Raw genomic sequence first — 22651 nt, forward strand, 5'->3', positions numbered from 1 at the left:
GCAATATGCCCCCTTACAGCTTGTTACTATTGGGCCTTTTTTTCGGTTGACCTATTACATCACAGACCAGACAATCAAATGTCGTCCAGCTGTTCCGTCACTCTTTTGATCAGGTCGCCATTCCATGTTTACCTTCCATCCATGTATTTTAAAATATTTAACTCTTTCAGCTGACACAGCATGAACTGTGTCTCCTCATCCATCAAAAAATGCACAGCTCTGGATGTAGATTTTGCCATGTTGTAACTGGCTTCTTCTTCTGTTACGCATTTATTGCTTTTCAGCTTTTGGGTCAGGAGTAATTTGACTCCCAATTGCAATACCTGGGTGTGTTAGTCCAACTTGAGAAAGATGATTTAGTATGATTTCGGTTGGACTAACATGTTTACATGTATTTTAAAAGTCCAGTTTTGGTTGGAGTAATACAATAACACATTTTTTCTAACGGCATGTATATGTAGTGAGTGAAGATAACTGAGCAAACTTCATCCACTGACGAAGATGGTGAGATGTATTTGAAAGCTCTTGGAAAAGCTTTTTTGTCAAAATGAAACATATTTGTTTTGTTAATCTCACTAGCAATAAAACTATTAACAGCAGGTTTCCCTGTGCACAGTTTTAATGGGGGTCATCTTCCGACCTGTCAGACTGTTTAGAAGCAGTATTAATCTCTCTTCTCAGATCTCCAGATTCAAACACTAGCAGTCTGCCTGTGTCTGTTCCAGTGATCACCCGCTCCTCCGTCATCCAGGTATGGCACAGGAAGTTGATGGACTCCACCTTTGGACAGCTGCTCTGTTTCAGGGCTCCCTCTGAGTAGCAGAACAGCTTGAACACACCTGTTCCACTCACACAGAGCTGCATGTTGTTGTAAGGGTTGAAGCTGACCTGATGGGACATCAATAAAATAACAGAACATCCTCAGACCATGCATGCCTGCACATACAAAATCTGTTGCACTGAAACAGACCTGTGTGTTAATGACAAAAAGAGTGAAAAAACTGAATTTCCCCTCAGGGGGATTAATAAAGTATATAAAATAAAATAAAATTAAATTAAATTAAAATTAAATTAAATTGAATAAATTAAATTAAATAATGGATGACTCACCTGGGTAACAGAATTGTTTGAGTTACTGGTGTTCACTGTTGCCAGGACTTTCTGTTTTTCCCAAAGCCACAAGATCAGCATCCACTCTGGGCCACCCGTCTGGCCTATCATGTACTTGGAATCAGGGGAGAAAGCCATGCAGACAAACTCTTGAACAAATATGTCTCCTGCAGTCAGAACTTTTCTCTTTCTGCCCTGCTCATGTTGCAGGTCGAACACTGTGATGGTGGCCTTGTCACCACACTCTGACACTGCCAGATAACGCAGGTTGGCACTGATGGCCAGAGCACGCATGCCCTGGCTTTTTTCTGAGCCTGTAGAGACAACAGAAATGACATGACAAACAACTACTAAGGACTATGGGACTGATCGTTATTTCCATAAATTATTTTTAAGCACTGGAGAGGACTAGGCTTAGGGGAGGGGCATACAAATTTAAATCGCTGTATTTTTGTATTTATTTTCGATTTTTGTAGATTTTTAAAGGAAATATGTTCAGTAGACATGTTTTCTTTAATAATGCCCCGAATTACACCATTTATCAAAACCAGGAACTGTAAAAACAGAAATTATAGTTGAATTTTCACATTTCCAACGGTTCTTGGACACGTGCCACCAATGCTTCTGTCAGAAAAAAAACATGACCAAATCTGAGATTAAAATTGTGATATTTCATCAAAATTACTTTATACTGCATGTCATTTAAAATTTGGCCAAAAATAAACCATTTGCAAACTAGTGAAAAACCGAGGCTTTTTTCAGCTCATAGGATTTCCGTTTCAACTTTTAACTTTCAAATATCAAAAGGTAAGTTTGTAAAATCTAAAAACTAATTTATGGTGGAGGGAGGGTCATGCATTTGTAGCATCCGGGAGGGTCAAATAAAACACACACACACACACACACACACACACACACACACAAACACAAACACAAACAAAATCAAACGAAGTCACACTTAAGCCATCCCCCTCCTCTGATAAGTAAAGAACAGTCCCTAATACCGCGTGAAATAAACTCACTAACGGGAACAACATTGATCATAGCCTAAGAAATGGCTGTGAAAGTTTCAAAAGATATCCGACACTAACAACCCTTCAGCTTACCTGGAATGAACCTCTGACATCTTTGGACGGTGTTGTAGCACACACAACTGTTTCCGCTGGGGAAAACGACAGTTTGCTCGTCGAAGAAACACAAATTGTTACTCACACCTGTCCGTAGACCGAAGATGAAATGTGGCTGAGCTACAACAGTGGCCATTATTTTCAGCAGACTTAAAAAAAAATTAAGCAGCAAACAGAGTCTGACATTATAAAAATCTACATGGACTCTCCACACATAACGGCTACTTCCACTAACACACAATCATTTAATTTTGAAAGCCAGAAAGGAGCTCACGCGACTGACGATCACCACTGTGACATCTATGCTAGTGTGATCAGAGCCTCTGTGTGATATGAGTTCCGTCGCTAGGCAACCCAGGATATCCCGCGAGAACCTGAGAACTCGTTTAAAGTTCTCTTTCCACTCTTCGTCTCTGTATCCACCGTAGTAATACAAGCTTTGTATTTTTCCCTCTGTTTCTTTATATTTTTTTTCGGACATGCTACCATAAGTACCTGACAAACTTTTGTTTACTTTATCTGCTTTATGAATTCGCTTCTTTTTTTAATGACGCGTCGTCTTGCGAGATTCCCGGGGTTGCCAGGCGACGCAACTAATAGCATGAGTGATAATATTAATGAAGGGCTAAGCTTTGTCTAGTGGTGGAATGTAAAGTGGACTAATCAAGCACTATAGAGCTACTCATAATTACAGTTTTGATGTAGCCTACTTAGCCGACTTTACTTGGGCATGATCACATCAAATCGATCAAATCGAATCAATTTTATGCCGAATATCAACTTGATCAAGAGGCCTAGAGCTTCAGTAGAGGCAGAGAAGTTCAGCAATGCACAGGGGTGTAAGCCCATGTAGGCTATGGCTCTAAAAACAAAAGTACTTAAAAATCAGTCTCTCTGGCACAGTGATGCAGTGGTTAGCATTGTCCTCTGGTGCAGTGGTTAGCATTGCAAGAGGGTTCCATGGTTCAAACCCAGGGTGGGGGAGCCCTTCTCTCCCCGTGTCAGCATAGGTTTTTACTCCGGCTTCCTCCCACAATCCAAAGACGTGCAGGTTAGGTTAGGTTAACTGGTGACTCTAAATTGCCCATAGGTGTGAATGTGAGTGCAAATGGTTGTCTGTCTCTATGTCTCAGCCCTGCAATAGTCTGCTCACCTGCTGGGTAATATGTAAGTTGATGTTGTCCAGTATCAGGTTTCTGTTTCATCATGAAACTAGACGATAGGCCTATGATTTATAGTAGCTAGTGTGCAAAGGGTGAAAAATCTCAAGCTGGGCTCATCTGCAAGTGGATGCTAACGATGTAATGCTGTCTCTTTGGTACCAGTGAGAAGTCTTGTCTCTTGATGGATTTAGGATTTATTTAAAGGTATAATTGTGTGTCGTTAAAGGAGACATTGTGCTTGTGGAAGACGCAGCCCAGAGGGAGCATGTACGGAGCAAATAAAATGGGCCCCAAGATAGAACGTTGAGGTACACTGCAAGTGACGGACAGTAGAAGAGGCTGCCAATCAGAGAAAGACCTGTCAGATAAATAGGAGGCAAACCACTTGAGGGCAGAGCCCTGGATGCCAACCAGTTCTTTAAGATGACTGAATAAAAAATAATGATCAACAGTATCAAAAGCCGTGCTGAGGTCTAAACAAATTTAATAGAATTCAGACCTCAGTGTGGTTTTTGATACTTATATCTAAAAGATATTATAGCCTGCTGCTGTTTTATACCTCTACATTGCATTTCAGAGGATATTATTGTGTCCTACTTTTTACTTCCCTACATTTATTTGAGAGTCAGAATTTTTATTTTACATAGAAAATAAGTGACTGCCTAACAGGAAGTCCTCATTTTGAACAGGGACTCAGAGTCCAATAGGTTTGTGCAGGTAGGCTAGAAGTAAATGCAGCTGGCTGTTTTGGTATTTAGATCAAGGTATTACCAGCAAATGCCAAAGACCAAGGAATAAAAGACAATCATATTTTGGTACTAAAACATACAGTACATCTGAAAATTCACTGATATAACTTAAATTTAGGAGGTCTGTAAATGAGTGCAGTCCACTGGAGTTGACAATCTAGCAATTCAAAGCTTGAATTCATCATTTATTCATCAGTGAATTTAATGACTGAAATGATCACTAAAACTACAGCTTACCCTCCAGCCTGCACAGTGGACTAAAGAAAGTTCAGATATTTGCAATAAGAAATTAAAGTTGGGTTAAAATAATAATATTTTAAACAAATGACTTGTTGGAGATTGATCTAACATTTAAATGTCATCTTGTTTTCCATGATGAGTTGTTTCCTTATGCCTCGATGTGGATCAGGTGTTTTGAGTTAGCAGCAGTAGAAGTTAGACATTTCTTTTTCACAGGCATAAATAAAAAAAATCACAGCTATCCCAAGTGTGTATAGCAAAGGCTTTAATGGTACGATTCAATAACAACAGTGATTGGTTTTGCATCTGAGGCTCTCATTTCAAGACAACAATTACAACCGATCCATCTAATGTGAAAACATTTAAAGTGTTTGAATGAGTAATGCTGCATCACACAAAGAGACAGGTGTCAGACACTGCTTTTAATAATTCAATAGAATAGTTGCACTAGAGTGGGCCATATTTTTTTTTTTGTGTTGTTTGTATGAATAGAACTTGTTGTACATGAGTGTCTTTGTGGTGCAAATGCATCTGCAGAGTGTTCTGGAGGCATGGATAATGCTTGTGGTGAGGTAACAAATTTCCCCCTTGGAGACAATTAAGTGATATGGTTATATGGTCATTGTGTGCCACCTTCTTGAGTCAGACACACACACAGCGGCCTCTCAAATAAAAAATAAAAAATGACATTGTAATTATTTGACAAATATTAGCACATTAATGCAGCCTATTTAGAGTTTCTAAATACTAGTGATGCCTGCGTGTTTAAGGCTTACAAAGACCAAAACTAATGATGCATTTGGAAGTTGCCTTTAAAAGGGAGACAAACTAGTAAATACCAGTGGGACCTTGGACAAGTCCCATGATATCAAGATTTATAGTACAAGGTAAACATTCAACCATAACACATCATGAGCAACGAGTGTAGCAGGTTAATGGCCAGGATACTGTATCCATAACGTCTATAAAAAACTATATCTGCTTGCTGATGAAGAACGTGTGATATGGTCACAAACTTTGGAACAAGCAAGTGGGAAATAAGTTGAAGCCAGACTGTCAGTATGTTTTTTTCAGCTTTAAAGTTTACAGCTTTTTCATTGGTCTAATTCATGTCATGATATCGCTCATAGATGAGTACCAGAATACAAACACCTGGTAGATGGCTGATCTATTCCAACATTACTGACATTAATGACCGAACCACATGAATGCATCATTAGGCCCTGATCACACAGAAAAGGCACTGCACTGCCTTTTGTTTTTAAACTGAATGCCACTGGCAAAAAAAGAAGCTTGCTGTGCCTTTTTACTGTTGCTAGGCAACCACCTCATCACCTCTTTACTCTAACCTTTCCGTGTAATCAATCTACCATTTTATTTTATTTATTTCACAGTAGTTTGTTTCTAGTTAATAAAATAGACAGGCAGAGGGTACTTGCTGTAGCTCTGGTTGAAGGTGAGAGGCTGTCAGCTAATAGTTTGTTGGGCACAGGGAAACTGAGATCTGTGTGTGTACATGAGACCCTAAAAAAGAGGGTGGATCACAGGGAGTACCACCAGTTTGTCCAGGAGCTTCGCCTCCACGATGGCTGTTTCCAGGCATATTTTAGGATGAATCAGGGGCAGTCTGACATCCTGAAAACTTTTTGTTGTGACCATCACAGAAGGCCAGCCCCTAAAATCATCTGATTGGACAATGGGAAAAAAGTGGAGATGATGTGGGGTGCTTTTTGGCTCAGTTTTTCAACTCAAGGAGTTCAGAGTGCTCTGACAAAAACACCAGGTGCCCAGAGTGCAGAAAAGCAAGGCATGCAGCAGTGCATAAACAGTGAGTAAAAAACTTCATTCTCATTAAGAACAATTACAAAAAGCCACCTCCACCTGCTAAAACGCTTTCTGTGTGATTGGGGCCTACACATCAATCAGGCATCTTGAGGGTCCCAAAGTACACAGCCATATATATGTGGTTATGTGGGTTCAATGTAGGCTTCATTTCTCTGTACACTTTGTAATCACACAGGCTTGTCAAGTTATTACGATACATTTATCTTGATATGCAGACTTAGATAAATTAAGTTTCCTTTAAATTCTATCAGGGATTTTGTTGACCAGTGGAGGTCCATACAATTCAGACTGAGAAATATACTTTAAAGTTTAGCTTATTACAACATTTTCACATTCAGAGCTCTGTTGTTGAAAAACAAAATCCATATTGGACGATGAAAGAGTATGTGCAATAAAATATCTTGAAACATATGTATTTGCATGAATTTCCTTTAAATATAAGAAAGCCCTTAGCTATACGAACGAACAGCTAGTATCTCTTACAGATAATAGGATGTGAGGAGTATATAAGCTACATTATAATACACTATACACATCAATTGGCTTGGTTCGTGAGCATCGTCAAGCTTTCAGTGTTCTCTAGAAAGTCTGTTGGCACATGACTGGCCCAGCAGGAGGCAATCTTGACTAGCAGGAGATGATGAGGGCATTCAGAGACTGTTGACTCTGTGTTTGCTCCAAAGGTCCACTGCCAGACAGAATCTCATAGGCAGCCAGTTCATGATAGAGAGCGTTGAGCACCTCCAGAATGTGTGCTTTCCCTGTGTGAAAACAGAACAGATGTGACCACCTGAGGGAATTACCTGGCGAGAATTTGATTTAATTCCCTGACCTGAGTAAATGTAAATTTTCATCATTACATTTCACAGGACTTGTATTGATTTTATTGAACATGTGAGCTCTACTAACCATGTTGTGGGTCGCTGCAAGACCCCAAAGTGCTGAGCAGGATTTTCCCAAGGGACCTCCGAGAGACATTCTGAAACAGGAGAGGGCTGTTCTCAGATGACTATCAGGTGGTTAACAGACACTTTAACAGGCAGTCTGAGGCTTGTAACCACTGAGGTTCTCACACATGTTCAACAACTGAAATGCTCTACAGATCTATAATCAGTCCCAGTGTTAGGGTTAGATCACAAAAGAATAAACCAAAAAAACATGTAGTTCTTAGGACTGGTAGGGCTTCTGTTGGCTGACTGACAGGTCAAAGCAGACTTTTAATTCTAAGTACGTTAATGTCTACATGGAGGATTGTCCTTGAAAATTACTTGTGAATACTTTCAATTTACTCTTCTCTCTGATGTCTGATCAGAATAATCATTCCAGTACAGCATGGATGGATTCCTCTCAACTTCCAGCCACACAAAATCAATTTCATCACTTTGACTTTCAGTGAATAGTTTTAGTCCACATGATGGTCCTGCTGCTGTTTACAGGATTTTTCCACTGAGCTAGAAATCAAAACAATATGCTTGGGTCTTAAAAAGGTAAAAAACATATTGAAAATTATCACAAAGCCTTGTTTATAAGCAGCTTTGACCACAAAATATTGCTGTTGATCTCTTCAGACTCAATAGTGTGGGTACCCCCACTAAAACTGTGACTAACCAAGTCTCTGAGCTGCTGGAGGAGCTGCAGGATGTCCACAAGTTTCTCCTCCACCAGCGACAGGCGAACCCTTTCTGTCTCCAGCATCTGCAGCTCCATCTGAAGCAGCTCAGTCTCCACTGCCTTCTGCTGCAGCTCCTGCACCAAAGAGTCCTTCATCTGGAAGACACAACACACACCAGTCACACTACAGGACAGAAACCTTCTGTTTGGCTTAGAGTCAGGTCTCACATTGTTTTCATATTATGCTAGCCTGGAAATCCAGATTCAAATCTAGAAAGATTTTGAGTCTGGCCCTCACCGATACACCCTTCCTACCCAAGGGGCGGCACTAACTGAGGCACGCAGTTGGATAGCACGATGGCCAATCAGAGCAAAAAACAAGGTGACGTATTCTTTGCCCCATTTGTTTGCCGAACACTGGGGCTAACTGATATATTATGCTTTTGCTGAATCCTTTCAGCAAAAACGTCCTTCCTGGAAACGAAGGCTTCTAGGGCAGTCTTCTGTTCCTCTCTCAAGGAAAAAGATAAGTGTAGTTGGCTTAGCGTTTCTTCCAAAGCTAAATTGAATGGACGCAGTCCTTCGGCAGCTGCCATCTTGGCTGTTTACTTTGCGACTCCTACGGCGCAGCGTTGTCCTCATCATGTTACGCCTGCCCAGAGCCCGCCTCTGTCAGATAGACTGATCTGATTAGTCCGATAGGTGATTCAGCAGGCTCTGCTCGTCGGGGCCAGATTCCCGTGCGCTCTGAGAACGCAGGGTTACTCGTGGTCCCTAAAGTCTCCAAAAGTAGATCAGGAGCCAGAGCCTTTAGCTATCAGGCTCCTCTCCTGTGGAATCATCTTCCTGTTACGGTCCGGGAGGCAGACACCGTCTTCACATTTAAGACTAGACTTAAGACTTTCCTCTTTGATAAAGCTTATAGTTAGGGCTGGCTCAGGCTTGCCCTGTACCAGCCCCTAGTTAGGCTGACTTAGGCCTAGTCTGCCGGAGGACCCCCCTATAATACACCGGGCACCTTCTCTCCTTCTCTCTCTCTCTCTCGTATTCTATTACTGCATCTTGCTAACTCGGCCATTCTGGATGTCACTAACTCGGCTTCTTCTCCGGAGCCTTTGTGCTCCACTGTCTCTCAGATTAACTCATATCGCAGCGGTGCCTGGACAGCGTGACGTGTGTGGTTGTGCTACTGCCGTGGTCCTGCCAGATGCCTCCTGCTGCTGCTGCCATCATTAGTCATTAGTCATACTTCTACTGTTATTATACACATATGACTATTGTCACACTTGTATACTGCCAGATATTAATACATACTTTCAACATATTGTACCGCAGTAGCCAGAACTATAACTATAATATTATTACTTTCAATAATGTTGTTGTAAGCTACTGTCGTTACCTGCATCTCTCTCTCTCTCTCTCTCTCTTTCTCTGTCTCATTGTGTCATGTGGATTACTGTTAATTTATTATGCTGATCTGTACGACATCTATTGCACGTCTGTCCATCCTGGAAGAGGGATCCCTCCTCAGTTGCTCTTCCTGAGGTTTCTACCGTTTTTTTTCCCCGTTAAAGTGTTTTTTTGGGGGAGTTTTTCCTTATCCGCTGCGAGGGTCATAAGAACAGAGGGATGTCGTATGCTGTAAAGCCCTGTGAGGCAAATTGTGATTTGTGATATTGGGCTTTATAAATAAAATTGAAATTGTAGACTTGACCTTTGACATATGACCACCAAAATCTAATCAGTTCATCATTGAGTCCAAGTGACTATTTGTGCTATATTTAAAGAAATTCCCTCAAGCTGTTCTTGAGATATCGTGTTGACGAGAATGAGACACATGCAAGGTCCCAATGACTTTGACCTTTGACTACTGAAATCCAATCAGTTCATTGCTGAGTCCAAGTGGACATCTGTGCCAAATCTGAAAGACTTCCATCAAGGTATTCTTGAAATTTCATGTTAACAAGAATGAGATAGATGAGGTTACATAGACTTGACCTTTGACATATGACCACCAAAATCTAATCAGTTCATCACTGAGTCCAAGTGAAAGTTTGTGCTACGTTTAAGGAAATTCCCTCAAGCTATTTTTGAGGTATCACGTTCATGAGAATGATAAGATAAGATAAATGTTACTCTCTCAAGCAGGAAATTTGCTTTGGGTACATAGTGCGACATAGCTGCACAGCAGTTACAACCAACATATACTAAAAAGACATACAGTAGACAACCATGTGGTATGCACGGCGCAGATTTGAATAGCATAATAGTGCAATTAGGACTACTGGATGAAATAAATACATCAACTTTATCATAACAGGTAAGGCTAAAAGAATAAAAGCTCGTTAAGGTTGCACTAGCCCAGGAGGTAATCATAAAAAGTGCAATAAAAAACCTGTAGTATAAATAGTGCAAATAAAATACAGTAGTGCAAATTAAACTGTCGCAAATAAAAGGCGAGCGGCTGAGGAAGGGGGCAGAGTGAAGACTGTCCTGCAGGGGAGAGGACAGAGGGCTTCCCCGGAGGTCGGCCTCTTTACCTGGTCCCTCTCCTCCACACTTAGACTTATTTTCATTGTGCCGATGGTGGCTTGGAAAACCCCCCCTAACTGTGTCACACGGGCAGAAGCTCAGCCGGTCCCCTTCTTCACACTTTGACTTATTTTATCCTACTTGGTTCTATTTCTCCCTCTCTGGGAGCCTGGGCTCACCGCGCAGCAGCCCACCGCATCCATCCATCCACCCCTCCTTCCCTCGCGGACCACACATATACCCCCGAGGCTCAGCTCTCTCTCACCGCGCAGCGGCCCTCCACATCCCTCCCTCGCCGCCCTGCACATATACTCCCGAGCCTCGGCGCCTTTCCTTGACCAACTAACCTAAATACTATAAACACACTACTAACTGTAAACCTACACTAAAATACACTATGCTAACAATACAATTTGACAAATTACTAGCTATTCTCTCTGCTCTACTACTCTCTCTGCTCTGATCCAACCTACTCGCTATCAGTTTGATAATTGCGGACAGAATGGTTTTATAGTAAGGGGAGGAGGAGTAAAGGGAGGAGGGCAGGCTTTAGCGTGGATGGTTAGTGACATCATTTGCCCCGAAAAAGAATCATTCACCTCCAATGTAATGTAATGTAAATTCAAATGTAGTAACCAGGTTTCAAGCTGTAGAGGGCACTCCATAGCACATTTTTAAAATAAAATGTAGATTTTCAACAGTTTGCACTAAACTGTCAAGATTTTGAGCAGGATCAGTCAGTGACACTACAACCAGAAACAATGATTATCAGCTGAAAAAAATGGTTTTAGGGTTTACTCTTTAACTGTCCTGTCCATTAAAGGCAAAAAATGCCAAAAGAAGAAGAAAGAAAGAAAATAATGTGGGTTGCACAGGGTAGTGGTCACAGTAAAATCAGACTACCAGTGTTTAAATAGGTTACTTTGTAAATCTTCACAATCTTGCAATCTTTGTAATAAGCTTCTGCCACTGGTGCCGAAATTTCGTGGAAAAAATCTGCTTTACGGCAGGAAACGCGTCATGTATTGCGAAACTGGTCAGTCAGCCAATCAGGGACTGGATCTGGTCCTTACGAGGAGTTGGGCATGAGATAGTTGAGTCACGAGCACAATGGCAGACTGACAAAGTTTGGAAACAAGTGAAAAGCAGCCTAGCAAAAGAAAACGAGCTCCTCTGTCTGAGGAGACAAAGAAGAGCAAAAAGGAGAGTGATAAAAGAAGAGGAAAAACAAGAGTAAACCTCAGTCAGGCGTTCAAGAGATGGAGGGAGCTCCGTGACCAAAGAGGCTTCAAAACCGATGTCCAGCTAGCTTTCTTTCTAATGGATCAGCAAGTAACACGGCTAAATGTTAGCTAGATGAGAGAGGACTGTACTGTACTGGCTGCTAATTCATTCCTAGCTGGCCAGCATTGCAAATCGCTGCAAACAGGGACCGGGTAGCGAGTGTTAGTCGGCTGACATCCTCGTTGCCATTCTATGGCAGCCCTCGGACAGTGATACCCCCCTCTCTTCCTTCTGTTCTCTTCTCACTGAGGCAGCTGTTGACGGACATCGCCCAGCTAAGTTACGCCCAGCTAAGTGAACACTGGACTTTGTTTCCCATTCAATTTGAGCTCCAACCGGCACCGCATCGTTTCCATATGGTACTGTTTACTCTAGAATTGGGACTGTTTACATGAGCATATTGGTATAATTCCACTTTAGAACATGGCACTCTTAAATACTTGATTCTGATTGGTCAATCAACAAAATTCTGCGATACTTATTTCTTGAGGTATCACCGCTGCCCTGCTGCTCTGTTGCTAGGGACGCCATAGCAACGGCCTTAGACTGAGGAGCATCAAAATCAGTTAACGTTAGTCCACACAGGCCAAATAGGATCGGAGTGGAAACGGAAACGTAGGCTGCCTACTGAATGTATACACATGCTGCTTTTGCTTTTTAATGATTATAACAGTGAAAAAAAGGCCAACCCTGCTGTACAGGAACAAGTGAAGGGAAGCAGGGAAACATTGCTGATATTCAACCAGCTGTGTGTCAACGCATTGTGCACAGATGAATGTTGTTTGACTTCTTCCGCAGCCCCCTGACAGCTGCCAGTCTGGGTGCTGGGAGCGGCAGAGGGGTGAAGCTAAACACTGTTCATCTGCACACACTGTGTTACCTTGATTTCATTGCTGTGTCAGTCTGATATCCTGAATATATCCTTCAAATGCAGATTGTAGAAATTTGAGAGTATTTCTCCTGGGAGTGCAGTTAGCGACAGTGGATGCGCCATGCCAGTCTAGTTCCGAAACCGAAAGTTTGTCGGACTTAGCAACAGTAACTAAGGGGGGCGGGCCTTAGCGAAGGGTGAATTCAATATTAATTATCATTAGGCTGCCGTTGCCATGGATACAGAGCACAGACACATTTCTTTTTACGAATTTTGAATCAATAAAACGTGCTTTAATCATTATTTTGTGTCACAGCACTGAATGTTTTAGTAGTAAGCCATGTTCTAAGCAGGATAATGTATAGTGAGCTGGTGACTGTTGAAATTAACTCCCGACAGGGGAATGGAACCCCGACTTGGAACATGGCACTCTTAAATACTTGATTCTGATTGGTCAATCAACAAAATTCTGCTGTGTTTATTTCTTGAGGTATCACCGCTGCTCTGCTGCACTGTTGTGTGGACTAACGTTGCAATGGACGCCATATCAAAATCAGTTAACGTTAGTCCACACAGCTCTCCCAAGCTGGCCTGGAGAGCAGGGAGATCATGTCGGTCACTGGCCATAAACGTGAAAGCAGCCTTCGCAGCTGGGCACCCAGCATCTCCGACCGGGAAAAGTGGAGTAAAATCCTCTCCTCCGCTCCCGTTTGTCAGGTGAACGCCTCTCCACTGTCAATACACTCTGCCAGCAATTTAATAATATTGATGCCTGTTGTAACATTTTAATGTTTTAGTAGTAAGCCATGTTCTAAGCGCTGTGCGTCGGGGTTCCATTCTCCTGTCGGGAGTTATTTTTCAACTGTCACCGGCTCACTATACATTATCCCTTACGTGTCTACTGTTGTTTGTACTGATACTGTACATATTGGTATAATTTACTGCGAGTTGTTTGTACTGGTACTGTGCATTCTGGTATAATTATTTGCATTACTATTTGTTTTTTCTTCAGATCAATCTGATAATTTTTGCTCGGTCTCTTTACTCATTTATTTAGTATAGTAAAAAAAAACAAAAAAACAAATCCTATCTGTTGCCTCTTTAAAGTGAGACTAACCTGTCTCAAACACCTGATACCAGTTTTCAATTCAATACATTGACACGCAATGGGCCTGCAAGCAAAGTCATTTTTGATACAGTGCTTGGTAGTGTCATGTGACCCTAATAGCTTTGAATGATTTATATGACATCATGGTTTGAACAACCCAGAGAGCCTTAAATGTCGTTTAGCCTTTCTTAGCTCATTCCTTACTTTATACCTCCTCATTCCCAATAGGACATAAGGCTTCAGTGAGGTCTTTCTATTGCATTCGATCCTTGACAGCATGTTGCACCTCTCCCCATGACAAGCTGATCTTCTCCAGCTCCAGTGTCACAGTTTTGCTCTAGCTGTTTGGGCCTTCTAGGTTTTCTTTTTCCTGGTGGTGTCCACCTTAAGGTGACTCTCGTGATCTCGCCCTGTTCCATTCTCAGCACATAACCTAGCCATCTCAAATGCCTATGTGTAATTTCCTTTGTGATGCTCTGGCTACCTGTTTTCTTGTAAAGCTGAAGGTTGGAGATTTTTTTAGCCGGACAATTTTTCCTATTCGTCTGAGGTATGCATTGTGAAAGGCTTCTGCTCCCCTCATGACTGTTTTGACCATTTGCCAACTCTTTAAACTGTACAGCAGAACAGACATTATTTCGCTGTTATACAAGAGCAGCTTGGTTTGAAGGCCGTATTGCTTTGATCTCCAAGTGGAACAGAGTTTAGAGAGGGCATCCTGAGCCTTTCTAAGCCTTGTTTTGATGTCTTTTTGGGTCCCACTGTCTACCGATGGGACTGCCCAGGTAGGTGAAATCTTCCAGACTTTTTTTTTTTTTTTTTTTTTTAAAAGATATTTTTTGCCTTTAATGTATAGTGAAACGGGATGAGAGAGAGAGAGAGCAGGGGGGTGACATAGAGAAATGGTTGCAAGCCAGTCCCTCCAGAAAAACGCGATTATGCGATCGCATAATTCAACGCATAATCAGCCCAAGTCCGCATAAATGCGGGGGCCGCATTTTTTCAAAGACGCCGCACTTTCGCCGCATAAATCGCCGATTTCCGCGTAAAATGCGCAAAATATGCGGGGCTTGCATGATTTCATAATCCTCGCATTTTCGTTGCAAGAGGGGTTTTCCTTGTGAACGCTCTCTGTAGTGTACAAACAACTGTTGTGTCTCTCTGAGGCTTGCTGTGCGCGTCACGTAATGAGACAGAGCACGCACTGGGCAGAGTCGGTGTGATGTTTCTTCTCCTCCTGTGGGGAGGAGGGAAGAAACCTTCCAGTGAAATAACTCTCGATCTAAAAGAGCTGGTTATGATTTTAGGCATGAATGTGGGATTTGGCCTCAGAGTAGCTGTGCTCCCGTCATCTCTGATAACGAGACAAAACGGGGAGACTGAAAGCGCACATAAATCACTCACTCTCTTACGAAGTCAGGGCTAAGTGCTGTCTTTAATAACAGTAGTTTAGAGAGATTTGTGACAGAGGCTCGAAGGGAGGTTCTCCCAGAGCGCGTAACACCAGAGGTAAATCCCACTGCGGTGCCAAAGAGCGTGTGACAGGTCTCTGTCACCTGACTCCTTTCAAAAAGCGCTTAACCAGTGGGTGCGCAAAAACGGATCTCTCTCCATAGCCTTCATGACATAATATATATTTTATTTATTTATTTATTTTTACATGAATTGTAGCATATTCTAGCTACAGAACTTGTTTGACTCAGCGATGTTTTGTAAGTTTGAGCTATGTGTTTATTAAGGTCTGAAATAAAACAAGATGAGAACTTTAATATTCCCTGCACTTTCTGTGATGTAGTATGCTTGCTTATCATAGGAAGTAATTAGAGATGACTACATTAAGGTAGTAGCCTAGTGAGAACAGGGTGTTGGGGGAATCACTTTTTATCTCTTTTTCATCAAACCGCATTTTTTGCAAGTTCCCGCAATTTTTGCAAGTTCCCGCAATTTCATCGCATGAAATTGCCTAAATATCCTGCATATTCCATCGCATTTTTTAAGAAAACGTGCCACATAATCAAGGATTTTTGGCCGCAACAATCACAAAAAAACTCCGCATTTTTCTGGAAGGACTGGCAAGCCGGAGTCAAACCTGTGACCGCTGCAGCGAGTCATCTGATGTCCAGTGGATGCCTCTGGGTTTGTCTGCAGTGTAGGGATGTAACGATTACCGATATTATGGTAAACCTCGGTTAATTTTTACACGGTAAGAATTACCGTTTATGTTTAAATTAATTGCATTATCGCGGTGGATTATCAGGATATATAATAACAGCCTCATTCAAGTCTCACGATGCAGGCGCTGCGTGAATGCGTAGCATGTGTAAACACAAAGAATGAAAACATGGTGGAAGGTGGTGATAGCGGCACTCAGGACATTTTCCCCCCAACTAAACGCACAAAATCTGAGGTCTGGGCGTACTTTGGGTTTCTGAAGAATGCCAAGGGACAGCTGGTGGAGGACAACTATCCTGTGTGCAGAACATGCAGAAAGAAAGTTGCTGCAAAGTGTAGCAACACTACAAATCTGCTGGCTCATCTCCATGACCATCATCCACAGCTTTACAGCCAATGCAAGTTATGCTATGCAAACGTCAGTTACTGTGTGAGGGACTTTGGTTTTACTAAGACTGTCATAATGTATAACTCTGGACGTATATGGGACATCTGAGCCATATCTGTCCTCCTAGGTTTTCCGTTTTCATTTAAGACACTTAGGAGCTAATACTAGCTGAGTAGCTAATAGCCGTATTAGCAGCTATGTTGCTAAGTGTTTCAAAACAAAACGGAGCTGAAAACACTGAGCGGAGCCGACAGAATATAAACTGACGTAACGTAATGCTAATTGAGATCAACTATGATTGAATCACTGTGATTATGGTTATTGTATGGCGAGCTAGAATCGATATAGACAGCCAGTTAATTATTCTGTGTAATGATGACCATTGCCCTTAGGGTTTTTTTGGTTTCTCCTGCACATTTGTGATATCTATTCTATATATTGTATGTCTTTTGTTCTACTCTTGCATTGTTTTGTTTTATATATATTTTTTCTCTCGTGCTAATAAATAAATAATTAATATATAAATTGTTTACATATTTTGCTGACTGTTAAAATGCACCAGACAAATAAGCTTTGTTCCTGTAATGTGTTTACATATTTTGTTAATTTAAAATAAAATTTTCTGTTGCTGTGCCAATCCCTTGTCCCTTTAATGTGAAAGTTTCATTTTAATATAAGATTTTGGCTGTTAACATTTTAGTATGATAAGGAAGTTACAAGATTTAGTGAAGTTATTTCAATGTATCTATTTTTTGGGCATTTTACAGCGCTTAAAAAATATTGCAATATTATCGCTTACCGTGATAATTTTGTCACTATAATCGAGATATCAAATTTTCCATATCGTTACATCCCTACTATTCACACTTTTGCATGGTTCACAGTCAGATCATGGCTGTGCCTTACCTACCTTTATACAGTGGTGTGAGGAGAACTATCTCGACCTGAATGCCTCAAAGACTAAAGAAATGATCGTTGACTTCAGGAGGAACAGGCCAGAACCAAGGGGAAGCACTATACAGGGCCAGGAAGTCCAGATAGTGGAGTCATACAAGTATTTAAGTACAGTCTTTGACTCCCAACTCAATTTCTCCTGTAACACTGAGTCTCTTGTCAAGAGGGGGCAGCAAAGGATTCACTTGTTGTGGAGGTTGAACTTGTTTCTAGGAATATTTTGTGTGTCTTTTATCATTCTTTTATTTAAAGTCTTTTAACGTTCTCTTTTATATGTTGGTTTAATGGGTTGCCTCTGAGAGATAAAAGATCTGCTCCAAGATCTGCTGCCTCGTTGTGGAAGAAGCAGGTGGTCAGGAAAGCAAAAAGCATCCTGACCACATCCTTTCTCAGAATTTTGTGTTAATGCCCTCAGAGTGGTGCTATTATGCCCCTCTGAGGAAAACAAACTCAATACTCAAACTCCTGTTTTCCTTAAGCTATTACTAGGGTTGGGTATCATTTAGGTTTTATCCGATACCGGTGCCAAACCGGTACTTTTGAAACGGTGCCGGTGCTTAAACGGTGCCCGAACCGGTGCTTAAAGAATTGAAAACATACAAACTTCGTCCAAAAACAGTGCCTTTTTATTAAGGCATTTTGTGTTTGCTAGTTCACCCTACATGCATAAATTTAGCCCATTAATTTAACAACATTAACCCTTTGGGCCCTAGGCGTTTTTGGGGTATTTTTACTGCCTTTACTCCTAAGCTCATAACACAGTCATTATAAAGGCTACATACACATGCTATATCTTGGTTTTTTTTTTTTTCAGGACAATCTGGGCTAACCAGATTTGCCATCATTTCATGTCCTTCTATGTGCCTGTATTTTATATTAATTTTTATATCAATGAAAAAAACAAATCCGTGTGACTAAATTCTTACATTTTTACATGTATCTCATCATAGCAAGTTGGAAGAAGACATATTCTGCCATATATGAAGAGGGGAGACTCTCTGGAATCTGGCAATATAAGAACCATGATGGTGGGACATTCTGTCACTTCACAGTTGTCCAAAACATGTGGTTTGTACCAGGCGGACATGATTGCCAGTATTTTTTCATTATTGCAAGAAATTCCATTGACTCATTCACAAGTCAAAAATGTGTTTTATCTGAAAGAAACATGCAATATTTACATCTAAGATCATAGAAAAATAGTCAACCAAGTGCAATGATGGCCTCTAAGATAATATTTGCCACTTTGTTTGCAGTAAACAAGGTTTGCTGTTGTTTTTCAGTTTCTGTTATATATTGGGGGAACATTTTGGGCATTGGTGGAGGGGCACGTGTCCCCCTCAATGTATATGGTGACTACGGCCCTGTCAGCATGCATAATTAGGCTGCAGTTGTCTGGGTGCGCAAAGGTGAAGTGGCTGGTCTTGTCATACAAAGTTTGATGGAGTGTCAACTGGACAATATGGAGATATTTGCATCTTGAAAGCCGGACTACAAATGTGGATAGACAGGGAGAAACACACGCAAGCCTAAGATGTGGTAAGATACAATATTCCTCACTATATGAAGTGACTGATAACAAGATCTGTATAATGGGTTGTAAAGAAATTCGTCAGGTTTTTATTTTGTAGACAATCAATCTGTATTTATAGCGTGATGGGATGACAGCACAATGATGTGTGTGTGGTATCCCTGGAAAGCTCTGCTCCTGCGCTTTCATGTGATATGTGTGGCATGTCTGTGCGAGCCTGCGTTCGCGAGTTATCCATCCAAGAGTAATGTGTGTGCAGAGCTGTATGAAAGCTCTGTTATACATCATTTTAGTGTAACTTTATCTTTTTTTTTTTTCGCTGTGAAAATATTGGACTACCGACAAGTGCTTAGCCTTCTCGGAAAGCTACAGTTCTGCTGCTTCACGTGATATGCGTGGCTTCTCGCTATGACGCAAGGTCGCGGAGAAAATCCACAGAGAAGAACGGATGTGAATTTGGAGGCACTATGCGTCGTTCGGGGCACAGGGTTAAGTTACTTACTCGACGTAAATTACACATTAACAACATTAAGTTACTCACCCGAAGAAGAACGGCTGCTGTCATCATCTGTAGCGTCAATGACACTGGCAGGGCTGGGAGTGGGACTCTCTTCTCCGGGGTTGCTGCTAACTCCAACAGCGGCAGAAGATGTGCTTGGCGTGTATGGCAAGCCATTTTAACATTTAATCGCTAGACTGGATATTCATTGCTGATATCTGCAACATAATTTTGCCTAGTCAAAACTCTTATTTAAGATATCTGTAATTAGATTTTGCCTAGTCAAAACTACAGTTACAGATATCTGTAATTCAGTTTTGACAAGTAAGATTCAAACTATTTTTGCCATTCATGTGTATGGGGTTTGTCAATATAGATATCTCCAATGTAGTTGCGGATATCTGCAATTGTTATTGCGGATATCTGCAAGTGAATTGTGGATATCTGTAATTCCAGTTTGAGATATCTACAATTTAATTTTGACTAGTCATAATTCAAGTTCAAGATATCTTTAATTATCATCAATTGAAGATATCTACATGGTCCTTTCTAGATATCTTGAATTGAGTTTCAGATAGTCAGAATGACGTTGTAGATATCTTGAATTCAAATTATGACTAGTCAAAATGACGTTGTAGATATCTGCATCTGAATTATGACTAGTCAAAATGACGTTATAGATATCCGCAACTGAATTATGACTAGTCAAAATGACGTTGTAGATATCCGTAACTGAATTATGACTAGTCAAAATGACGTTATAGATATCCGCAACTGAATTATGACTAGTCAAAATGACGTTGTAGATATCCGTAACTGAATTATGACTAGTCAAAATGACATTGTAGATATCCGCAACTGAATTATGACGAGTCAAAATGACGTTGTAGCTATCTGCATCTGAATTATGACTAGTCAAAATGACGTTATAGATATCCGCAACTGAATTATGACTAGTCAAAATGATGTTGTAGATATCCACAACTGAATTATGACGAGTCAAAATGACGTTGTAGATATCTACAACTGAATTATGACTAGTCAAAATGACGTTGTAGATATCTCAAACTGGAATTATAGATAGTCATAATGTAATTGTAGATATCTATAATGACAAACCCCATACACATGAATGGCAAAAATAGTTTGAATCTTACTAGTCAAACCTGAATTACAGATATCTGTAACTGTAGTTTTGACTAGTCAGAATGACATTATAGATATCTGTAATTCAGTTTTGACTAGTCAAAATGACGTTACAGATATCTGTAATTCAGTTTTGACTAGTCAGAATGACGTTATAGATATCTGTCATTCAGTTTTGACTAGTCAGAATGACGTTACAGATATCTTAAATTAAAATTCATACTAGTCACAATGACATTACTACTAGTCAAAATGACGTTATAGATATCTATAATGGTAATTCCGGATAGTCGGACTTAATGATTAAATGTTAAAACGGCTTGCCATAGGTGCAGGTGAAATATACTGACGTGACATCACGTGTAGTGCACATCCACGGCTGCCCAATGAGCTGGATGCACTTCTCGGCAGGGATCCAAAACTCTGCATAACACCGGCACGGCAATAGAGGTAAGGGGGCGGTAATGAAAAATTCAGTGGCACCGAAATGAAGCACCGAAATCTGCGTTGCTTTCCGGTCTGGTTACTACCGTTTACGTCGGCACCGGTGCCGTCATGGTACTGGGTATCGGTACCCATCCCTAGCTATTGCATTGCTGAACAGCAAACAACTATGAATGTAGAGCCAATGTCACCGACAGCCTGAATGTAATCTGAATGTAATTTTCTTTTATTGTAATCTTGTTGTTGGGAATGTATTATGTGTGTTTGTTGTGATACATGTTGTTGTGAACTGTAAACAGAATTGCCCCACTGTGGGATAAATAAAGTTTTCTGACTCTGACTGACTCTGAAAAGAGTGCCATTCCTGTGCACTCCTATAAAACTAAACCCCTGGGCTTGCCTGAGAAGGCCTAAATGCACAAACCTGCTATTTTTAAATATCCCATCGAGAGAGACTCTCACTGCAGCCTGTTCTATTTTGTTCTAAAAATGTTAGCGTGCAGCCCCATTCTGTGGATGATAAAGGAGGTGTAGGCCTTCCTCTGTGTCACCGATGATGAGTGCTGGACAGAGCAGTGAAGGACAACAACCCCACTCACATTTAAGAGTACTTGTTGTTGGGAAAATGCTAAATAGACCAAGGGCCTATGTTCCATGTCTGAAGGGTTACTTTTGGTTCCAAAGGTACCTCACCTAAAGTGTTTGGTGGAAACAAGACTTTAGCTTAAACCTTACTATTTAAAACTGAACTGAAGTGAAATCTATCTTCTTTTCAAAGTTTGAATACTAAGGTTTTTAGTGAACATGCATGTGTCATTTGTGGATGAAGTGTTCCTTTATTCATTTGCTCCCTAAAATTGCAGAAACAGAACAAAAATGCCCATCACAATTTCACAAAATCAAAGTGGACGCCTCCAATTGTTTTTTTCTGACCAATGGTCTAAAACCTCTAAATAGTCATGTCAATTATAGAAATAAACCATCAAATATTAACATTTCTAAGCTGATACCTGTCAGTTATTGGCATTTTGCTTAAGAAAATGACTACAGCAATTAATTATCAGAGTTGTTGCAGATCAGATTTATGCTGATGGATTATTTTACTCACTGTTTCAACTCCAATTTGAACAGTTTATGCAATTACTTCATGGCCAAGCTACAAGTTGAATCACTGCTATGTTGTATCCTATTTATCCATATAAAATATTTGACATACATTCCTAAACAGAAAAATACATTCTAACGGATAAGCCTGAATTATTCAGCCTTTTCCTTATTGTCACCAAATCCCATGAAAAGACCAACACTATGTAACTTCATCATCTATTTGTGTTTTCATGGTATTTGTTGCCAAAATATATTGAATATTGTCAGTTTTATGCAGAAACACAAGATATCTCCTTAGGCTGTACATAATTTGACAAGTTTCAGTGACTACGTGCTGACGTATTGCGGTAAGCAAGTTGTGTCATTTCCGGTGTTTCTGTGACAGCGTCTCTGTACTGCTCTGGTGAATTCCACTTGCCTGCTTTCTCACCTCAGTTGCTTTAACGTCTACTTCAAGTCATAACCCACACTGGTTCTATTTAAGCACCTATAGCTCTCCTCCTTTCTACGACTTTCTCGCTAATCTCTTAGCTGTTGTTTGCACGCTCTTAGCCTTGTTAGCTACATTAGCTTAGCCATGACTTCTCCTTCTCCTGCTCTCTGTTAGCCAGTCCCCTGTAGCCGGTGCGGAGCCACATAGCCTAGCCTTAGCCTCTGCTAACTGTCCTCCGGTAACTCCCGTTCAGCCGGGAGGTTGGGTTACGGTTCGCCAGAAGCACAGCTCCAAGCCGAAGCCCACGGCTCACCACCAGCCTGTTCACGTTTCCAAC

General features: G+C 40.9%; 2 protein-coding genes across 4 annotated transcripts in view; both read right to left on the bottom strand.

Annotated features, from left to right (window-relative positions):
• Window positions 1-2589, bottom strand: part of cfap57 (cilia and flagella associated protein 57) — a 54560-nt gene extending 51971 nt beyond the window's left edge. For 2 of the 3 annotated variants that reach the window (XM_049570094.1, XM_049570012.1), the window contains exons 1-3: window positions 2217-2586; window positions 1111-1424; window positions 641-888 (exon numbers count right to left, since the gene is read on the bottom strand). In XM_049570094.1, coding sequence (XP_049426051.1) covers window positions 641-888; window positions 1111-1424; window positions 2217-2373 — 719 coding nt within the window. In that variant the 5' untranslated portion in view covers window positions 2374-2586. Of the gene's footprint in view, window positions 1-640; window positions 889-1110; window positions 1425-2216 lie in introns of all 3 variants that reach the window. The other variant, XM_049570137.1, reaches the window with a different exon arrangement.
• A 2061-nt stretch (window positions 2590-4650) lies between these two features.
• The window catches only part of efcc1 (EF-hand and coiled-coil domain containing 1), a 72471-nt gene continuing 54470 nt past the window's right edge, over window positions 4651-22651 (bottom strand). Inside the window, exons 6-8 of the mRNA XM_049571109.1 lie at window positions 7843-8001; window positions 7144-7213; window positions 4651-6995 (exon numbers count right to left, since the gene is read on the bottom strand). Of these exons, the coding sequence (XP_049427066.1) occupies window positions 6862-6995; window positions 7144-7213; window positions 7843-8001 (363 nt within the window). The 3' untranslated portion in view covers window positions 4651-6861. The remainder of the gene's footprint in view (window positions 6996-7143; window positions 7214-7842; window positions 8002-22651) is intronic.

The sequence above is a fragment of the Epinephelus fuscoguttatus genome, linkage group LG1, assembly GCF_011397635.1.
Source record: "Epinephelus fuscoguttatus linkage group LG1, E.fuscoguttatus.final_Chr_v1".
NCBI classification, from domain to species: domain Eukaryota; kingdom Metazoa; phylum Chordata; class Actinopteri; order Perciformes; family Serranidae; genus Epinephelus; species Epinephelus fuscoguttatus.